Below are 22616 nucleotides of genomic sequence, written 5' to 3' on the forward strand. Positions count from 1 at the left end.
GGCTATTGCTGCTTCCTAAAACCTCTTTCTAGATAAGGAAACGGAGACTCAAGAGAGTGATTTGCTCAGGGCCGCTCAGCTCAGCTCAGCTCAGCTCATCAGTTGCAGACCCAGGTTTGAAGCTACCACAGCTCAGCCTCCTAAACATCACCTTTCACATGAAACCAAAAAACCCCTATCACCAATTTAAGGGACAGTCATGCAGGCACTAAGAAATGCTAAGCTTTTGTCCTTTGCTTTTGCTCTGGAAGTTCAGCCCTACATCAAGAAGCATGAACTGGTCTGTTTTCTCAACTCTGTTTTTGCCCCCTGGATCCCTCTGCCCCAGCTTCTACCTCGAGTGTTTCTGAAGACTCACCTTTGGGGCAGGTGCTGCCAGGTCTAGAGGCAGGGGGCCACAGGATGGAGAGGCAGGGGGCCACAGGATGGAGACGCCACCTGGCCTGGGGAGACTCTTGCGGCCTGGTACCGGGTTAGCCGGGAGTGCCTTCTGGGGCGGCCGAGGCCTGGAGAAATCCTAAGGAGAAAGCCACAAGCCTCACTCAAAGGCCAGAGGGGCCTGTTCAAAAGAAAATGTTCTCAATATTTTACAGGTCAAAAGCAGATGCGAGGGGCTTCCCTGGTGGCGCAGTGGTTGAGAATCTGCCTGCCAATGCAGGGGACACGGGTTTGAGCCCTGGTCTGGGAAGATCCCACATGCCGCGGAGCAACTAGGCCCGTGAGCCACAACTACTGAGCCTGCGCATCTGGAGCCTGTGCTCCACAACAAGAGAGGCCACGATAGTGAGAGGCCCGCGCACCGCGATGAAGAGTGGCCCCCGCTTGCTGCAACTAGAGAAAGCCCTCGCACGAAACGAAGACCCAACACAGCCAAAAATAAATAAATAAATAAATAAATAATCCTTCCCTCTACTTAAAAAAAAAAAAAAAAAAAACAAACAAACAAAAAAAAGCAGATGCGAAAAGGGATATACTATTTAAAAAGAATGGTCCCATTTAAAAAGAAATTGTGTGCATACATGTTTACATGCTCAGGAAAAAGCCTTTTTGGAGAGCAAGTTAGCAGTGTCTATTAAGATAAGAAATGATCGTTCTCTGACCTAATACATAATTCCATTCCCTCTGAGAACTATTTGCACAGGTGCACAAAAATGAAATTGCAAGGATGTTCCTTGCAGCACTGTTTGTGACAGCTAAAAGAAACTATAAATAAATAAATTTCCATCAACAGACAAATTACTAAAATTATACAGTGATATATGCTGCAGCATTTCAAAAGAATAAAGTAGGTTGATAAGTGCTGAGGTGGAAAGATGGTCAAGAGTCATGGCAAGCTGAAGTACAAGCTATACAGGATAGTTTAGAGCAAATAAGTCACCCTGCTACCCCTCACCAATGTAAATGCAAAGGTACAGAGGAAAGTCAGGAAGGATGAAGACCAAATTGATAACAGAGGTCAGAGGTTCAGAGTGGGCTGTGCATAGGGAGAGGGGTCATCCAAGTGAACATTCAGTTTTTTTTAACAAAAGCATATATGTGTATTACTTGTGCAAATAAAAATAAAAATTGTAAAAAGAAGAAATCATATTTTCCATATTGTTTGTCTATGGGTGGCACAATCTTACCTTTGTGCTTTTACATTACCTTCATGTTTTGCCCCCCTCTCAATAAGGCCTTCCCTGATGACCTTATTTAAAATTATAACACCCCCAAACATAACCATACACAATCAATGGGATGCAACAAAAGCAGCCTAAGAGAGAAGTTCATAGCGATAAAGGCCTTCCTCAAAAAACAAGAAAAATCTCAAACAACCTAACCTACCACCTGAAAGAATTAGAAAAAGCAGAACAAACAAAACCTAGTCAGCAGAAGGAAGATCAGAGAGGAAATAAATAAAATAGAGATTTAAAAAAAAAAAATCAATAAAACCAAGAGCTGATTTTCTGAAAGGATAAATAAAATCAACAAACCTCTGGTCGGGCTCACCAAGAAGAAGGGAGAGGACCCAAATAAAATAAGAAATGACAGAGGAGAAATAGCTACTAACACTGCAGAAATACAAAAAATCATAAGAGAATACTATGAACCATTACATGCCAACGAATTGGACAACCTAGAAGAAATGGACAAGTTTCTAGAAACACACAGCCCACCGAAACTGAATCAAGAAGAAACAGATAATTTGAACAGAATGATCACTAGAAGTGAAATGGAATCCGTTAAAAAAAAAACAAAAAAACCTCCCTGCAAACAAAAGGGAGTGGCTTCCAGGATGGCTTCACTGGGGAATTCTACCAAACATACAAAGAAGAGCTTACACCAATCCTTCTCAAACACTTCCAGAAGACTGAAGTGGAGGGAACACTCCCTAAGTCATGCTATGAAGCCACCATCACCCTGATACTAAAACCAGACAAAGACACTAACAAAAAAGAAAACTACAGACCAATATCTTTGATGAATATAGATGCAAAAATCCTCAACAAAATATTAGCAGACTGAATCCAACAACGCATAAAAAAGACCATATACCACGACTAAGTTGGATTCATCCTAGGGTCACAAGAATGGTTCAACATATGCAACTCAATCAATGTGATACACCACATCAACAAAAGACAAAACTCACATGATCATCTCAACAGATGCAGAAAAAGCATTTGATAAAATTCAACATCAACTCATAATAAAAACTCTCACCAAAGTGGGTATAGACGGAACATATCTCAGCATAATAAAGGATATTTATGACAAACCCACAGCCAACATAATACTCAACAATGAAAAGCTGAAAGCCTTCCCGCTAAAATGTGGAACAAGACAAGGATGCCCATCCTCATCACTTCTATTCAACATAGTATTGGAAGTCCTAGACAAAGCAATCAGACAAGAAAAAGAAATAAAAGGTATCCAAATTGGAAAGGAAGAGGTAAAACTGTCATTATACGCAGATGACATATTATATATAGAAAACCCTAAAGACTCACACAAAAACTACTACAACTGGGACTTCCCTGGCAGTCCAGTGGTTAAGACTCCATGCTTCCAATGCAGGGGGTGTGGGTTTGATCCCTGGTCAGGGAACTAAGATCCCACATTCTGTGCAGCAGAGCCAAAAAAAATAACTACTAAAACTGATAAATGAATTCAGCAAGGTAGCAGGATACAAGATTAACATAGAGAAATCTGTTGCATTTCTTTACACTAATAATAAAATTATCAGAAAGAGAAAGTAAAAATACAATCCCTTTTAAAATTGTATCCAAAATAAAAATACTTAGGAATAAATCTGACCAAGGAAGTGAAAGACTGATATGCTGAGAATTATAAAAAACACTGGCAAAGGAAATTGAAGATAATTCAAAGAAATGGAAAGATGCTCTTGGATTGGAAGAATTAATATTGTTAAAATGGCCATACTAACCAGAGCAATCTACAGATTTAATGCAATCCCTATCAAATTACCCATGACATTTTTCACAGAACTAGGACATATAATCATAAAATTTATATGGAACCACAAAAGACCCAGAGTTGCCAGAACGATCCTGAGGAAAAAGAACAAAGCTGGAGGCATAACCCTCCCAGACTTCAGACAATACTACAAAGCTATAGTTATCAAACAGTGTGTTATTGGCACAAAAGCAGACATATGGATCAATGGAACAGAATAGAGAGCCCAGAAATAAACCCATACACCTATGGTCAATTAATCTCAACAAAGGAGGCAAAAATATACAATGGAGAAAAGACAGTCTCTTCAGCAAGTGGTGTTGGGAAAGCTGGACAGCCGCATGTAAATCAATAGTTAGAACACTCTCTCACACCACACACAAAAATAAACTCAAAATGGCTTAAAGTCTTAAATATAAGACATGACACCATAAAACTCCTAAAAGAGAACATAGGCAAAACATTCTTTGACATAAATCGTAGCAATGTTTTCTTAGGTTAGTCTCCTAAGGCAAAAGAAAAAAAAGTAAAAATAAACAAATGGGACCTAATCAAACTTACAAGCTTTTGCACAGCAAACGAAACCATAAACAAAACGAAAAGACACCTATGAAATGGGAGAAAATATCTGCAAATAATGTGACTGACAAGGGCTTAATTCCCCAAATATACAAACAACTCAAACAGCTCAATATCAAAAAACAAACAACCCAATCAAAAAAATGGGCAGAAGACCTAAATAGACATTTCTGCAAAGAAGACATACAGATGGCCAAAAAGCACATGAAAAGATGCTCAACATCACTAATTATCAGAGAAATGCAAATCAAAACTACAATGAGGTATCATCTCACACTGGTCAGAATGGCCATCTTCAAAAAGTCTGCAAACAATAAATGCTGGAGAGGGTGTGTAGAAAAGGGAATCCTCCTATACTGCGGGTGAGAATGTAAATTGGTGCAGCCACTATGGAAAACAGTATGGAGGTTCCTGAAAAAGCTAAAAATAGAGCTACCGTATGATCCAGCAATCCCACTCCTGAGCATATATCCAGAGTTTTATGGTGTCATGTCTTAATTCAAAAAGATACACGCACCCCAATGTTCATAGTCGCACTATTTACAATAGCCAAGACATGGAAGCAACCTAAGTGTCCATCGATAGATGAATGGATAAAGAAAATGTGGTATATATATACAAGCGAATGTTAGCCATAAAGAAGAATGAAATAATGCCATTTGCAGCAACATGGATGGACCCAGAGATTATCACACTAAGTGAAGTAAGTCAGACAGAGAAAGACAACTATCATATGATACCACTTATGTGTGGAATCTAAAAAATGATACAAATGAACTTATTTACAAAACAGAAAAAGACTCACAGACTTAGAAAACAAACTTATGGTTACCAAAGGGGAAAAGAGGCAGGAGGGACAAATTAGGAGCTTGGAATTAATAGATACACACTACTATATATAAAAGAGATAAACAACAAGGACCTACTCTATAGCACAGAGAACTACATTCAGTATCTTGTAATAACCTATAATGGAAAGAATGCGAAAAAGAATATATATATATATATCTGAATCATTTTCCTATATACCAGAATGTAACACAACACTGTAAACCAGCTATACTTCAATTTTTAAAAATTGCAACACTCCCCTACTCAGCATTCCCAGACCCCTTTATCCTAATCTACTTTTTCTTTTTTGGTATATATCACTTATCCCATTCCACCATACTATACAACTTACTTATTTTTTATCTTCTGCCTCTCCATCCCCCACTATACCAGAAACAGGGGCAGGGGTCCTTTTCTGTTTGATTCAGTGATACAGCTCAAGCTTTAGAACAGTGCCTACTATACAGTAAGCACTCAACACGTATTAGCTGAAAAAATAATAAAACTCTGCACCTGTCAAAAAAATTTAAATAACTATATTTATTCTGTGATCAAAAAAAAAATTTTAAGGGGCAAAGAATGGATCTCATGCCACCACCCACAGATCCCCAAGCTGGTGGGATGCAAGAGAGAAGCTGATGCACAGGTGAGAGTTCCAGTGCCTAGTGTGCTAGATCACTCCCCTTCCTGAGAAGGTCACTAGCAAGCATAAAAATGGCTCAAAGGCAAGCATGGGGAGAGAGTGGGAGTAAATCAGAGATCTTCTAAAAGCAGCTTCTCAGCCAGCAGAAAAGTAAGAGCAGAAATGAAAAAGAGCAGCAGATTCTCATGACCAAAGCGCCACGTTGTCCAGCGCCATCCCTCCCCGGAAGGACAATGCGATCCCACACGCTTCCAGCCCAGACAGCTGTCAAATCAGTGGCTGCTGGAGGCCAGGACAGAGACCTTCTGGGGGAAGCAACAGCTGGGGGCAGATGTCAGGATGCCGTGGGGAAATGCTGTGCTCCCTTGGCCGCTTGCTGTGCCAAACGAACAATTTGTGTGTGCAAGTGCACACGCAGGGCGGGTGATCTGGGCAGGAGCCTCATCAGCATGGCAACACTGGGCCTCCCAGAGCAGGGTCATGCCACTGGCCACGTCTGCTTTGACCCAGCTCGGCTCTACCAGGGGCCTCACCCAGCACTGTTTTCCAGAGGCAGAAACTGTCCTTGAACCGCTCTGGCCCACTGCTCCTGTCCTCAGGGGGTGGCACCTCCATCAGTCAAGCTGCACAAACCAGACACTGGGCAGTTGTGTGTGTATTTTTGGGGGGGGGGGGTGTTTGTCATCCCCTCCCAACCCTCATCAGCAACTGTTCCCCTGTCTATTTTCTCTTCTACACATCCCTCAACGGCTTCACCCCATCACCGCTGTCTCCCCCCTGCTCCAAGCTACCATCACCTCTCCTCTGGACACTGTTTAAACTTGTAACCCCTGCACCCAGTCTCATCCCTCTGATCATAATGCCGCTAGAGTGAGCCTTTCATTCTTTAAAACTAATTTTTTAATTAAAGTATAATATACATAAAAAGAAATGAGTCATAAATATACAACCAGATGAATCATCAGAGTGAACACACCTATGTAAATCCTCACCCAGGTCAAACAATGGAAGATTAATAGTCTCAGAAGCATCTCTGGGCACCCTTCCAGGCACTGTGCCTCCCTCTTGCCTAAATGTAGCCCAAAGTGAGATCCCTGTAGGGGATCCCTGTAGATGGAAATCCCTGTAGATGTCACCCATGCTCCACCACTGCCCTGTTCCCATCAAATGCAGACCAAATTCCTAGTCCATGACTATGGCACAGTCTGGCCTCCCCTGGCTCTCCAGCCTTTCATCATAGCTCCATGGGCCCCGGGCAAAGGGGCCTTGAAGTTCCTTCCATCTGCGGGCTCTCTCCATCACAAAGCTTCCCTACCAGCAGGTCCCTGGTCCAAGAACCTCTCCCACCCCTCACAGCCTGCTCACCCAGCAGGTCTCAGCTCAAATGTCACCTCCTCAGGGAAGCCTTCCCAGATTTCCCAGACTAAGTCAAGTCCCCCATAACTCTTTTTGTAAGCATGCCGAACCTCTCCTTCATAGCACTTACCACGACTGTCACTACATGTATACCAGTCTCTTCCCCAGCAAGCTGTGAGCTCTGTGAGGCAGAGATGGCATCTGCTTTGCTAACCACTGCCTAGTACAGAGTAGAAGTTCATACACATTTGTAGAGAGAATAGAAGAGGTTACGAAGCTTCACCCTCCACCTCTCCAGAGTGGTCCGTGTCACCAAGCTAGGAGGTGGTGGAGCTGAGATCTGGAGAGCGTGAATTCCCCCAGGGCAGGTGGTATCTCAGCTCTGAACTCCAGGGCCTAAGCCAGGACCTGACACACAGGATGGTGAAGGGTTTGGAGTCAGCCCTGGTTGCAAGTCCTGGCTACTCCACTTACAAACCGCCACCTTGGGGTAGCCCCTTCAACCCCGTGAGACACAGCTACCCAACACCGAAAATGAGGGCGGCAGAAACTCCCTTCTTGGAATGGTTCTGAGGAAGGGGGCGGCGCCCCGATTTAATCCCTGCCGCCTGCTCAGAGAAGCTGCCTCCCACTCCCCACCCTTGAGAAACCCCCTTCTGGGCCCGGGGCCCAGCAGAAGCCGTGCTTGGCATCTGTGTTTTGGGATAGCTCCCACCGGCCAGGTGGCCCTCTGGGCTCTGGATTCCCGCCAGCAGCCACCAGGGACAGTGGGAGTCAGGGCAGGACGTGGAGCCTCCAGGCTTCCCGTCCCCGCAGCTGGAGACCCCTCCCCCAACCCACTGCTCGGCACCTTGGGGTGAGGCTGACACCAGCTCCACCGAACAAGCCTCCAGTGTGGGTTTTTTAGGACCAGTGGTTTCAATGGTCTGCTCCCTCCCTCCCTCCCTCCTCCACCTCTGTTCTTCCCACACCCCTGTCTGCACGTGGCTGCTTTCTCCCCTCTTCCTCCCTTTCTCTCCTCTCTCCTTCTGTTACGGGCTGAACTGTGCCCGCCCCCCAAAATTCATACGTTTCCGCTCTAACCCCCAGTACCTCAGAATGTGACTGTATTTGGAGACAGGGCCTTTAAAGAGGTGACTATGTTGAAATGAGGCCGTTAGAGTGGGCCCTAATCCGGTCTGACTGGCGTCCTTATAAGAGGAAATGTAGACACACAGAGAGACATCGGGGTGCACGTACACAAAGGAAGGACCATATGAGGACACGGGAGAATGCAGTCATCTGCAAGCCAAGGAGAGAGGCCTCAGAAGAAACCAAGCCTACTGGACTTCCAGCCTCCAGAACTGTCAGAAAATAACTTTCTGTTGTTTACGCCACCCGGTCTGTGCTGTCTTGGCCGCCCGAGGAGGCCAATGCACCCTCCGTCTCCTCGTCTCTCCTCTACCCCTCCTGCTCTTTTTCCTTTCTCCTTCCCTCTTCTCTCCCTGTCAGTCTTTCCTTTCCCTTTCTGCATGGAATTTTCTATCCCCCCGCTGCCCCAGATGAGAAAAACGGGAGAGTAGCAGCTTCGCATCATCAGAGAACCAAGACTGATGCTCTCGGCTCTGCTAAACCACGACACTGCCATGTCCCAGGGACCCCCCCACCCCCGAGACCTGGAGCCAACCACGGTCCTTAGGGGCAGAGACAGCCTGGGCCCCAGGGAGCCCTCTGGACCGTGCCCGAGAACAGCAGTCCCAGGAGGAAAATGGGCAAGTCCCCTACCCCACCTGAGGGGGTCCACACCCAAAAACACACAGGCGGCTCTGGAAGGCACCACGCCTGGCCACCGCCCTGGAAACATGTGTGTCTGCGCTACAGGAACTTCTGCCAGAAGGTAGAGCTGGAGCCATCAGAGCATAGACACGCCGGGTGAACAGGCTGCTCTGCTTCCAAACAGCGCCGGTGGGGGGGGGGATAGCCCGGCCCCTGCTCACCCCTCCCGGAGGCCCGGCCCCTTGACCAGCCTCCCAGACGAGCGAGGCAGCACCGTACGTCCCTCAGTGAGACTTCCCAACTAGCGCAAGATACCGAGAGGCACAATTTGGTGGAATAAGTACTATGACGAGAGAAGTACAGAGGCACCAAACTCAGGCTTGGGGGTCAGAGGAGGCTTCTTAGAGGAAGTGGCATCTAAGAGGAGCTCTAAGGATGAATGAGAGCCGGCCATGCAAAAGGAAGTGTATGTGGCAGAGGAAACAGCATTTGCAAAGGCCTAGGGGAGAGAAAAGAGACCACGGGGAACTGAAACATTAACTGAACATTAACGTTTGGGGTGGAAGGTGGGTCGTGGCTTGTCACAGAAGAGGCCAACCAGGGAGGAAGTCCTCGGTAGTGTATTTCCTCACGCTCATCACCCTCACGCTCTGTGTGCCCTGTATCTACCAGAAGGCGGAGAAGGCAGCCAGCCCATGAGTCGGCAAGCTCCCTCTTCCCAGCCTCTGTCATTCCTCGTGGCTGACGGCCTGAAAAGTGATGCTCCCGGCCCAGGGTCGCTGAGAAACCACTTACCTGGGAGAGGATGCACTTCGGTGCGGGGGGCACTGGCCGGCTTGGGGGAGGCCTCCTGGATGATTCTTTCCTCTCTACTGGGGGTCCGGCCCCTGGGGAGTTCCTAGCAGTCCTGCTGAGGTGCGCTGGCAATGGCGCAGGTGGGGACCCACCGTGCAGATAGTCCGCAGGGGGCCTGGGAGGAGGCTGGGAGGGCTTCCGTAGGGTTTCAGGGGTGTTGGTCACCTGTAGGCATAAGACGAGGAACAACGCCTGAGACACAGGAACCCTTAATGCACTTAAAAACTCAGGGGTGGTCTTGTGTGTCTCACTGGCATACACAGAGGCCTAGGATCCCAGAGGTCAGATGCAACGTTTAAAGTCATTAGGGGATGGCAGAACCAGCTGGCCATCTCTCAAGCCAAGAAAGTGTCTTTTATCACCAATCCCGTGGGCCCACAGAGGCGCTTAGGAAAATCTAGCAGAGTCCTGAGGGACAAAGTTAAAGTAGCAAAGTTCATGGTGCAAAGCCCTTACCTTTCGCTTGCCCTGGGGTGTCTGCAACTTGAACGTTGGGTTGGCGTGGCCAGTTCCACTGTTCTGAGACACCCTGAAGGGACAACTAGTAACAAGGAAGGAGAGGGGAAGAGTAAAGGGGGTGTTGTTCATTGAGGATCGGTGCCTGACATCCCTCTGACCGGGGCAGGGCTGTGAGCAGCTCAGTCTTCCCAAGTCTGCTCTGGTGGAAGTGGGATGGGTCCTCCTGACCCCCAGCTCCCTAGGCGTGGAGACGGTGGCCAATGGAAAACTCCCAAAGAAAGACAATTGGCCTCATACAAAGCAGAGTGTTCCTCAGCACCTTTCCTTCACCCTTTTAAGACCTTTCTCATCCAAGAAGACAAGGATGTCACCAGCCATCAACCAATCTCCCTCAGGCATCGTTCCAGGAGGACCTGGGATTTAAAATCCCCTCCTGAAAAAATGTCATTTAATAGAGGACTCAGAGACTACACACCTTCAATATCCAAAGGAATGAATCGCTTAGGAAAAAAAATTACTCTGTCTTGAGCTCATGTCCAGCCACCCCTGTGATTGACTTGAGCTAGTCGGTTTTTCTCTGTTGCCTCAGTTTCCTGCCCTTTAAAATGGGGAGCAAATCAATTAGATACACGCTAGCAAAGAGATTTCATTTCTATTCCAACTTGAATTGGTTGGGGCATTCTGCTGAGAAGGATTCTGAAGTGATGACCAGGCTCAGCCGAGCTTACTGATTAATAAAAATCAGCTAGTAATGTCTGCCACGGTCAAGGAGCACGGCAGCAGCGGAGAGGGCGGTGTGTACCTGGCATTTGCCTTCCCCGAATTAGACCCACCACCACCAACTTTTTCACCAGGTACTGCTTACGGAAAGCTCTGTGATCTCCAAGTGGACCCCAAATCCTTCACGGCACCGCGTCATACCTGAACTGTTGCCTCAACTTGGAAGGGAGGGCTAGGGGCTTGAGGTAGCCCAGTTTGTTGTTCTGTTTACAGCAGTGGTACATCAGCATGAGGACCGCCAGCGCAAAGATGGCCGAAAACACTCCGGCTACTACAGGACCAGCACCTTCCAGAAATAGAACCCAAGTGAAAGACTTAGAAGCGGTCTGAGCTTTAGCTGTGGATTTCAAATAATGTATTCCTGACACTCTTCAGATATTTGATCTTCATTTACTTTGTATTACTTACTTTAACTTAAAAACTATAATAAAAAACACACATTATGTCCCACTGGGAAGCCACTAATATTAGCTTAAACAACCAGGTCAACTTGCTTGGCACAGATCTCATAATAAAGCTTCTCTGGCCACTTCTGCCTAATTGAAGAGAGTGCCTTTTAAGGCAAGGAGTTTCAGCTCTATTATTATTTACCACTAGTTTTCAGCCTGAATCATGATGTTCCTGGACACAAAGCAACCAACACAAAACACTGAGAGTCATAGATTGATCTAAGATTAGAACTTTCACACATAATCCACAATTGCACATTTGGTTTCACCGAACTGCCTCAATGTTCTCACAAATTATAAATCTAAATGTACAAAATATATATAGACCAGTGACACACTACTTTTATGTTTTATATGTTGAGGTTTCTTCCTTGGGGAAAAAAAAAAAAGTTCTCTATTACTTTTTAAAAGCTTGGAAACCAAAGAGCTAGAATCCCTTAGATTTCCACTAAAAAACTGTAACATTATCTGAGTTTCTGGTTCCTCATTTGAAGCTCTGTTCATCCAAGGAGATCTGAGCCACTATGATGTGCCCTAGGTTCACGACTATTTTTAAGTGGCCGAGAAGGGGTAGTCGCCACCACCGCCCCCCAGAAAGAATGTGATTATTCAGTAACCTGTGGTCTGTCTTAATCTCTCTCTAAGCAGAACCATGCCCCTCAATAGAAGGGACAGAGGAAAAGCAACTGAGGCTGAGCCCCACATCAGGCTGCTAGCCTGGGCCACTCCTCCCACTCGGTCCCTCTTGTTCTCTCATCTACAAAATCAGGATAGTGAGGCTGACTCATTATCTCTCCGCATCATGCCACCCGCCCCCATGGCACCCACCCCTCCTCACAAAGGTGGGCAGAGGCCCACGCAGGCCGGGCACTCACTCTCGGGGGGCATGGGCCCGCTGTCGATGCTGCCCCCTTGGCCCGGTGTGTTGCAGAAGGGCGGGGCCCAGCCCCCGAAGCAATGGCAGTTCTGATTGTTGTTGCAAACCTGGAGCAAGGGCAGGGCAGAGGCGTCAGCACCCTGGAGAGCTCTGGCCTCCCATAGGGCCTGCCCCCTCAGACACCATGGCACAGGAGCCCCAGAACCCCGGGCACGCGTACCCCGTGGCCATGGCACTTCTTCCCACAGCCTTCTGTTTCGAAGAACGAGGTGTTCCTGCACTGCCCCTCGAAGCAAATCTGTAATGAGGAAGAAGCCGCTCAGTACAACGGAAGGGACACTGGTTGGCAATTAGGAGACTGGGGTTTTGCACTCAGAACTGACGGGACTCAAAAAGGCAGCCTACTTCAGGTTATTACTGTGAAAAATTAAAAACAACCTAAAAAGCCAAGGACAGGCTGGTAGTTAACTAAATTCTGCTATCACTTGTGTGATTAGGGAGAAAAAACCAAATATTATATTTTTAATAAATATGTGTTATTCCACTCTATATTACTATATGTTGGTGATATGTTAATTACTTAATTGTATATTAATATGCACTAATTGAAATATTATACTTAAAAATAATGACCATGGTGACAGCTGTCTACTTTGTGCCAGGTAGTATACCAAGTGCTTCAAATGTTTTTTATAACATCATTCTCATAGTTAACTCTGAGACAGCGGCCATTATTTTCCCCAGGCTTCCCTGACTCCTAGTCTAGTCCATTTCTCAATTCATAAGATAATTAATGATGAGGACAAAAGAGATAATAGCCAGCCTTCTAAATGGTTTACAGGGATTATCTCGTTTAATCCTTACAACAATTCTATGTGGTGGGTCTTGCTCTTACTAACATGCTTTATAAAGGAAGCAAGCCACAGGGCCAGAGAGGTTGGGGAAGCTGGGACTTGAGCCCAGGCACCCTCGCTCCAGATTCACACTTTAGTCACTGCAACCCAGCGACTGAGTGAGGCTGGAGAAAGGGACTCACGTGGTTATGGCCACATTTGGTCCCGGTCATCACCAGGCCTGGGTCCAGCATGTCACCCTCCTCCTCGGGACCTCGGTAGACGTGGGTGCCCCGACATCGGATCTGCCTCCCGTTCATGATGATGGTGGTGTCGATGGGCACTGCATTGGACTCCAGGGGCCGGGCCTCAGAACTCTGACACTGGATCTTGCCGCACTTGGCATCTCTGGGCCCGAGAGAGAAGGAGGGAAGGAGATGGAATCAGAGGCAGGGGAAGAGCTGGGGCACCAAAGAGCTTCAATCTTTCTTGACCAGGACAGCAGGCTTGGGTGCGGGAGAGGCAGAAGGGCAATGCGTGTGCTGTAGGGACTCAGCAGGGAAGACCCCATGTGGACTGAGACCAAGGACAGGACGCTAGATCCTCATGCCCAAGCAGATCGAGGCCAGAGAGCTGGCCTTGGGGAGTCCTCTTTACTGCAAGGACAACTGCCTGACCTGAGCAACCTGCCCCCTTATGCTCCTTGCGTCCCCATGCACTCGAGGGCTGCAGCCAGAAGCCTGGTGTCATCCCCAACTTCCCATACTCCCTCCCTCCTATATACCTACTCTAATTCACACCTCCATCCTTTCTCACCTGGACACCAGGAAACTGTCTCCCTGCCTCCAGTCTTGCCCTATAGGAGTCTAATTTCCAAACTGCTCTCAAGCCAAAGTCCAAACGCCCCTAGCCATGCATTCGAGGCTTCTCATGATCTGGTCCCTGCTTAACTAGCTAGGCTCATTTCTCAGCAGCCCCCTCCCCACTGCACCCCAACATTATACTTTAACTATATCAAATTGTTATCAGTTCTTCCTACCAAGAATTTTTCTCTACTCATCTCTCTGCCTGGTACACTCTCCCATGTACCAGCACCATTCCCCATCCTGTTGAACTGGATAATTTCTCCAAATCTCAGCTTAGGCATAACTTCCTTTGGGAAACCACCTCAACCCACTAAGATTGGGTCGGGTGGCTCTCACCATATTTCCATTATTACACTGTATTGTTATGTTCCATGTACTCAGCACAGTATCTGCCACATGGTAGACCCACAGTAGATAGTGGATGGGTAGGTGGGTGGATGGATAGATGTTTGAAGTGAATGAATGAATGGGTGAATAACAGGCTATTCAGATAAGGGTATAATTAGTACCCTGTGGAAATGACCCAAGAGGGCTGATGCCCCACCCTACTATAAGAAGGTCCCAGAAGGAGGTACGACCAGCTTTCTAGGAAGCACTGCCATCTGCGCCCTCCCTCTGACTTCCTTAGGGCTGAATGGCACATTGCCAAAAGGGCCTGGAATAGATTTATTTAAAGGCCTAGTTTGGGGCCAGCCAAGCTGCTGAGAGGGCAGGAGTGAGGACAGAGTAGGAATTGCTTTGTCACCCTCATCTCGTGGGGTCTGCCCTATGGTCATCACCTCATGTTGCACTTCTTGTGTTTCCCATTCATGTCCTTCCCACAGTTTCCAAAGGTGTCCCCTGCCACATTCACCTTCTCGAAGCAGAGATCAGGAGCAGGCCGGGCTCCTGGGTGGGCAAGAAACATTTATCAGTACACTAGCCAACGTTAGTGGAAGTCAGAAGCCCCCGAAGGGCAGAGCTAGCCCTTGGCAAAATCAGAAGGTTAAGAAAGTTTTAGGGGAGGGAATATTCAGCCTTTTCTTTCTTTACCCCTATCAGTTATTCGACCCCCACCTCCTCAAGACCTACTCGTAGAAAAAGGTTTTACATCAGTTCTTTATACCTTATTGAGGTTTTATATCTGTGGGAGGTTTGTATGCTAAGCCTTCTCTCTAATGAAGAAGCCCTGTCCCATTTCAGGTTTTTTACTAAAGGTAATACCTGCACAACATTTTAAAGAATAAAGCATGTCTTTCAGTTTTTTCTACCTAGTCATTCCAGTTCCTACTTTCCTACAACCTGGTGAAGCAATCTGAATTAACAGTGTATCTTCTAAAGATAATTTTATCTCTACCGTCTAGATACAATTCTTGTGTATCTTCTAGAGATAATCTATCTAATAAAGAGTGGCAGCATAGTCTATTCACTGGTCTGCATCTTGCATTTTTCACTTAATTTATCGCGAGAGGTCTTTTTTTTATTCAGTACATACAGAGCTGCCTCCTTTTATTCAGCTGTATAGTGTCCCAACGTATGGAGGTACCAGAATTATTTTAATTGGTCCCTACTGAAGGATTTATAGGTTGTTATTGGTATCACTAACAATGCTGCAATAAATATCGTTGTAAATCTATCTTCACATAAATGTGCAAGTACAAATGTAGGATATACATCCCTACGGAGTAGTATGGATGAGCCCAATGACAGGTGCACTTAAAATTCTGGTATCTCCAAACAGCTTTCCATTGGGTTTGTACCTACCTGTTTTCCCACATCCTCCACAACTATATTATTATTGTTCTTGTTGTTATAGTTATAGTATTATTATTACCTTATTATATTAATTCTTCAGTCTTTGCCAATATGATACATGAAAAAAATCCCATCCCATAGTTGTTATAATTTGCTTATAGCTTAAGGCCATTTGCATTTCCTTTTCTGTCTCCATCCTCTGCCATTTTTGTTGGATTATTCTTATCCACTCACCCACTCTGAGAATTTAAAGCATCAAGGAACTAGGAAGAACACTGCCTACTGCCTCTCCCTGAAAGTCTACCCTGAGGCAAGGGGATTGAAAAAAGGTAATATCTGGAGATGCTGTTTTAAAGCCAAGGATTCTAAGCTACCCAGAGTGCCTGAAGGGGGAGGCTGGCTAGGAAGCAGTGGGGTGGGAGGAGGGCCATTCCCCCCAGGAGAGCCTTACCAGGACCCCACAGCTGCTGGCACTGCTCCTGGTAGGTGAGGCACATGCCGTTGTAGCAGTAGGCCTGGCCACCCTCGCAGGGGGTGCCGTCCATCTGGTAGAAGTTGGTGGGGCAATGGGGGGACTTGCCCGTGCAGAACTCCGGGAGGTCACACTGCCGCGCCTGCTCACGGCACAGTGTGCCAGGGGCCAGCAGCTGAGCCGAGGAACGAGAGGGGAAAAAGAGGTCAATCTGCCACCTGCCCTCAACCCTCCCAGCAAGGGCTCATGAGCGTCACTCCCGTGGAACAGAATTTCCCATTACCATTATTTCAGAGTGCTTTTAACATGACCTCATTAGCTCAAATCACCATCATTCATCTAATATGAATAGAGACTTAGGGTTTCGAGGTGTTTTCACAAATGCTAAGTCTACATAGCAGTCTTAAGAAGTAGGTAAAAAATAATATTTATGCAACAATTTACAGTTTACTAAGTGCTTTAGTAATAACAGCTACTTTATGGAGCTCCCACTTAAGTGCCCAGTGCAAATATTACTTCATTTAGTTTTCATGATAGTCCTATGTAATTTAATTATCCCTATTTTACAGATGACGAAACCTGAGGCAAAAGAGGTTAAATAATGTCTCCAAGGTCTCATGGTTAGTAAGTGGCAGAAGAGCCAAGCCCACTAATATATATGTAGAGATACACACACACAGAGTAGCATTCATACATCTTTGAATTTACAAAGCACTCTGGCAATAATACATCCCCATTACTGAGCCAAGCGCCAGGCTAAGTATGTTACACATACTCAAGTCATGAGATCCTCACAATATCCATGAGCTAGATATACTGCTATTTGCCTCATTCTGCAGATGAAATAACCTGATCAATAGCACACCTTGGGCAACTGGTAAACACTGAGTTTCCACTTGAGTCTTCCAGCCTCCCAGGGTGGTCAGGGTTATTAGTACTCTTCCCATCTTACAGATAAAGAACCTAGGCTTGGATGGGTAATAGGCTGCCCCAAATCACACACAGGGCTTGAATTGAAGGTCTCAGACTCCAAGCCTCTTCTTTTCCCACATACTTCTCTCCAGGAACTCCTTTCCAAGATCCAAGCTGAAACCCCGGGACCGGGAGATGGGCGCTCTCCACACTCACTCTCAGGCCTTAGCCTGAGACTCGAGGACCTGACCCAGCTAGCACAGCCTCCCTGGGGAACTCTGGGTGTATCCTAGAGTCAAACCACATGGCGTGGGAGTTCCCCTGAGCCAGGCAAGGAGAGCTACGTCTGAGAACAGCGCCCCTCCACACTCCCGGGGGACTCCACGCCACCCACAAGGCCCTCCCAAGACAGAAGGCAAGAATGGGCCAGCTGAGCAGCTTTCTGACAGTCTCAGTTCAAGGGTGGCCTCAGGATGCATCTCTCCACCTGAGAGCAAGATGGAGGGGAAGATGACCCACCCTGGAGCCAGCCTGCCTGGGTTCAAATCCCAGCTCCTTAACCAGCAGTAGGACTTGTGTTTATGCACCCGTGAGGGTAATAACCCTCTCGTGGTTATTGCTAGAAGGTCATGCTGGAAGGAATGTTCTAATAAATTACTTGAACAGTATGTGGAACATAATGAGCCCTCAGCAAGTGGTAGGTGGAAGCACAGTCCACAATCCTATCCAAAACCCTGGGACCAGATGGATGTCAGACTTTACAGAGTTTAGAAAGCAGACACTACACAGATGTACATATATATGTGTGTGTATATATATATACATACACATACACATTAGATATGTATGTTATATAACCCACCAGCAAGGCCTAGGATTATACTTTATAATCACACACATTAATATTTCTGCAATGAAATATAATATTCACTTTAAGTGTGATTTTTTTTTTAAGACTATAATTAGACTCATGTCAATTCAGGTCAAATTTTGCCACCGTTAAGTTAAAAAAATTTTTTTGAGTTTTCAGAACTTCCTAAATTTCAGAATTATAGATAAGAGACTGTAGACCTATAGTAATATTAGTGGTAAAAATGATGTGATCTTTCACACCAATATTAAGAGAGTGGGCTCCAGAGTCAGGTAAACCTGGTTCAGCCTCTTCCTGGCTGTGTGATCCCAGAGAAGCCACTTATCCCTTCTGAGCCCCAGTTTCCTCATCTTAAATGGAGGATATTAATACACATCTCATGGGGCTTTTGTAAGGATTGAATGAGATGACATATATAAAATTCTCTGTACCATGCCTGGCACCTAATAAGCAATTCATTAATGTTAATCAAAACTGTGATGAAGATTATTATGAGCTCCAAATAAAATCAAGCCTACTCTTTCTGGACACTTTTCTTTTTTTTAATCTCCCATCTTCCAGGAGGCACACACAGCCCTCTGGGATGATCTGAACTCAGTGAGGCCCAATATAGAAAAAAGTAAACTTTGTTCAAGGGCCCTTTCTAGCTCCATGTTTCTGAAACTTTGATGCCACCACTTCCCCAGGATAGAGGCTGAATCCTGGCCATTACCCCCCAGCAGAGTCTTGGACTGTTAGGTCAGAACCCTGGGCAGGGAGGAAAGGGCCACTTACCTTACACCGGTGACAGCAGGAGCCGTGGGCACACTCTGCCCCCTCTCTCAAGGTGCAATTAGAGGCATTGCAGCAGGGGTTATCACATTCCTGGGGAGGCAGTGAGAGTGGGCATGAGCCTCTTGGGCAGCAGGGCAGGGAGACAGGGGACTAGGCAGGGTGAGGGCCTTTACCCCCTACCCTGCCCCACAGGCCCCTGGGAAGTCTCCACCAAAAAATCACTTTATAGCTTTATCATTAAGGTAATACGTATACATTGTAGAAAATATACATATGCATAATCATCAGTAACACACAACTTGACACAACTACATTTTGCATTTTTCTAAGCACTTTCCTATACACATACGTAGACATATACTCATTTTACAAAATCATAGTATCCATACTGCTTTTAACTTAACATAATATGCCCATTTCTCCTTGTAATCATGGATTCTTCTAAAACATGATATTTAGCATAGTATTATGTTATATGGAAATTCTGTGATTAGTTTTTCTCATCCCCAACACAACATCCAGAGACCATGTCTTCTACTGCTGCCCTTCCTGCCCCCCACACTCCTAAACCTTACTATCTGATAAAAAGAGGCCATCAGGAGTCAGGGCATGCTGGAACAACTCCTGAACAATTTATGTCAGCCCCCGGGCCTGCTTCCCCAGACTTCTCTTGCCATCTCCTGCTCCTCCTCAACTCTCGCTGGCCTGGACCCTTCTCTAGGGGTTCCATGCTCTCCTCTCTTCCTTCCTGCCCTACGGGTCCTGATTTGCTGACATACAGCATGAGATTTAAAAAGATGACAGGACTTCCCTGGTGGCGCAGTGGTTGAGAATCTGCCTGCCAATGCAGGGGACATGGGTTCAAGCCCTGGTCTGGGAACACCCCACATGCCGTGGAGCAACTAAGCCCGTGAGCCACAATTACTGAGCCTGCACTCTAGAGCCCCTGAGTCACAACTACTGAGCCCACACACCACAACTACTGAAGCCCACGTGCCCTAGAGTCCACGCGCCACAATTACTGAGCCCATGCGCCGCAACTACTGAAGCCCGCACACGCTAGGGCCTGCGTGCTGCAACTACTGAGCCCGCATGCTGCAACTACTGATGCCCACACGCCTAGAGCCTGTGCTCTGCAACAAGAGAAGACACCTCAATGAGAAGCCCGCGCACCTCAATGACTGAGCCCACTCGCTGCAACTAGAGAAAGCCCGCACGCAGCAATGAAGACCCAACGCAGCCAAAAAATTAATTAATTAATTAATTTTTTAAAAAAAGATGACGATTATCTACAAAACAGAAATAGAGTTATAGATGTAGAAAACAAACTTATGGTTACCAGGGGGTAAGGGGTAGGATAAATAGGGAGATTGGGATTGACATATACACACTACTCTATATATAAAATAGATAACAAATAAGAACCTACTGTATAGCACAGGGAACTCTACTCAATACTCTGTAACAGCCTATATGGGAAAGGAATCTAAAAAAGAGTGGATATATGTATACGTAAAACTGATTCACTTTGCTGTACACCTGAAACTAACACAACATCGTAAATCAACTATACTCCAATAAAATTAAAAAAAAAAAAAAAAGATGACGAGATGCCCAGTGACTCCGAATGTGCCTATCACACTCCTACTATAGAGACAGGCCCATCCATGGGTCCCTCACAGCAGGATTAGGAGGCACAATTATGCCCATTTCACACAAGGGGAAACCACAACTCAGACAAGTCCAGTGGCTGGTCAAGGCACATACCTGGCAAGTGTTGGAGCCGAATTCAAGCCATGTCTGCCTGGGGCCCACCCCGTGCTTACTAACCATATCATAACCGTCACTGTCCAGGTCTGGCTTGTTGGAGAGACACATGCCACCACCTGACTACAGATGCTCATCCACCTGTCTCCCCCTCAGAGAAGGAATAAGGGGCACTTTCTTTCCATGAATCTCCTACCACCCTGGGCTCCAGGGACCTGTGTTCCTTCCCCTCTAGCACACCACGTTTCTTCTCACCCTAAGGCACGGTTCCTCCTCTAGCTGAAGTGTGCCTTGGCCTCGTTGTGCTTCTCGCTAACGCCTACCTCAGCCTTTGGCTATGGGGTCAGAGGTCACACTCCCACCTGAGTAGGGCAGTTCCCCTCACATTACATATACTCCTAGCATCATGCCATTGGCCCTCCTAGCACTTACCACAGTTGTATTTATACATTTTTGCAATTATTTGGTCAATGTGTGTTTCCCCCACTGGACTATACACTCCATAAGGACAGGGACCATGTCTATTTTTTCTGCCTATCTATTTTCCTATCCCTGGCACATGACATAGTACCACATACTCAGTAAATATTTGTTGAATGAGAAGCTCCTCTGAATATAAGCCAACTGGCCAAGCCCACTCACAGGCTGCTCTTCAACCCCACCGGGCCCTCCGTGATAATACAACTCTCTCCTTTCTGAAGGGTCTGGGCTGATCTCTTTGAACACATGGTGGTGCGGATGGTGAGCCTTTAACTAGTTCTTGTTTTATTATGAAAGTTACGTGCTGGCATTAAGAAAAAGTCAAACCATAGAGAAGATTATAAAATCAAATAGTCTTTTCCCACATATACAGACCCTCAATCTCACCCGCATAGTTTATTCTGAATACGTAGAATACTCAAGCATTCTCCCACACATTATTTTGCATGTTAACCTACATATTTTCATCCTTCAAAAAACAGATATGAAACTATTCAGTTCTGCTTTCTGCAGAACAGCAAGCATCTGTTAAAAGTGAGAGAGCTATGCTGTACGCCCACCACTCTCATTCTGAAGATTGTAAGGAAGGAAAGAGCTTGTACACCAAGAGCTCTGCTCCTTCTTCCTCCTAGAAGCCCCTTTCAGACTTGCTGGTACTTCCTACATCCCCTTCCTTTCAATCATCTCTTCTCCAGGCCAAACAGCATGAGCTTGTTGTTTTAAGCATCCTCATAAGGCCCAGGTTCAAGTTCATATATCCGGCTGCATGGCCTTCAGAATAAATTCAGTGCAGCTGGAGGGCCAAGGAGGCCACCTGTGGCTTCACTGGCAAAGACTGTGGTTTCCGGGTAGACCTGATGCTCACAAGGAGCACTCCACCCCAATCTGGACATAAACAATGTCAACTTCAAACCAGGAGGGTCTATAGAAATGGTCCATATTTAGGGCTTACTCCCCACATCTTATTTGTGATGGGGTCTTTGACAGCCACGTGTATGCAGGAAATGCCTAGGACTAAATTTTCGCTTGCATTCTCTTTAACCTTGAGATTTGAAGCCAATGCAAATTCTTCCCCTCCCACTAGCACCAGCACAACACCTTACCTCCTCCTCCCCACAGTCACATTCTTCCCCATCTTCCAGGTACCCATTTCCACATCTCTGGCCTCCATACAGCGTCCTGGTGTCTGGCATGTTGGAGAGACACATCCCCCCGCCTGACTGCAGATACCTGTCCAGCTCCTTCCTGTTGCATCTGTTGAACACTCTGGGAAAGGGGTGCCTGGGAGAAGAACAAGGTTGGAATTAGCTGGGAGTCTGAGCATCAAGCAGCCAGAACAGCATCAATCCTGCTGCCCATGAGGCTGATTCCAGCTGGACTCAGACCCCTATAGTCCCATGCACATATATTCTGCCCCCCCTAGAACATCACCTGTACATTAACATTCTAAGAATTAAGAAATATTAACCACCCCATAATGCCTTTTTTCTCACGCTCCATGGAGGATTTACTTGAGAACTTGAAGCAACAATTTCACCCGTTTTCATGAAGGAGTTGCAATAAATAAAGGATAACTAGTGTGTTACAACAGGTCTCTTGAGCCTTAGAGCTGAATAAAATTCCAGCCAACCCAAACTCTTCCTGAAGCTGATATTAGATGGAGATTTTCTTAGAACAGAAGACCAGGCCAAAAAAGGCCAAGTTCAAGGGTTTAATTTCTTTGTTGGGCCAGTGATCTGATCTCTGTTCTAAGGATGCAGGCAGCACTCCAAACTCAACCAGCTAACTCACAAACACATGGTCTTTATCACAAGAATATGAAAGGTCCTGGATCCCGCTACTGGGAAAAAGAGTCAAAAGTCATACA

General features: G+C 46.2%; 1 protein-coding gene across 1 annotated transcript in view; it reads right to left on the bottom strand.

The window, feature by feature from the left end:
- Nucleotides 1-22616, bottom strand: part of ADAM19 (ADAM metallopeptidase domain 19) — an 89234-nt gene that overhangs the window by 4024 nt on the left and 62594 nt on the right. Inside the window, exons 12-22 of the mRNA XM_082379060.1 lie at nucleotides 21853-22030; nucleotides 18503-18592; nucleotides 15925-16120; nucleotides 14519-14627; nucleotides 13077-13281; nucleotides 12261-12338; nucleotides 12039-12147; nucleotides 10856-11000; nucleotides 9932-10016; nucleotides 9416-9640; nucleotides 359-517 (exon numbers count right to left, since the gene is read on the bottom strand). Coding sequence (XP_082235186.1) covers nucleotides 359-517; nucleotides 9416-9640; nucleotides 9932-10016; nucleotides 10856-11000; nucleotides 12039-12147; nucleotides 12261-12338; nucleotides 13077-13281; nucleotides 14519-14627; nucleotides 15925-16120; nucleotides 18503-18592; nucleotides 21853-22030 — 1579 coding nt within the window. The remainder of the gene's footprint in view (nucleotides 1-358; nucleotides 518-9415; nucleotides 9641-9931; nucleotides 10017-10855; nucleotides 11001-12038; nucleotides 12148-12260; nucleotides 12339-13076; nucleotides 13282-14518; nucleotides 14628-15924; nucleotides 16121-18502; nucleotides 18593-21852; nucleotides 22031-22616) is intronic.

Source organism: Balaenoptera borealis, assembly GCF_965194805.1.
Source record: "Balaenoptera borealis genome assembly, chromosome: 2".
In the NCBI taxonomy this organism is placed as follows: Eukaryota; Metazoa; Chordata; class Mammalia; order Artiodactyla; family Balaenopteridae; genus Balaenoptera; species Balaenoptera borealis.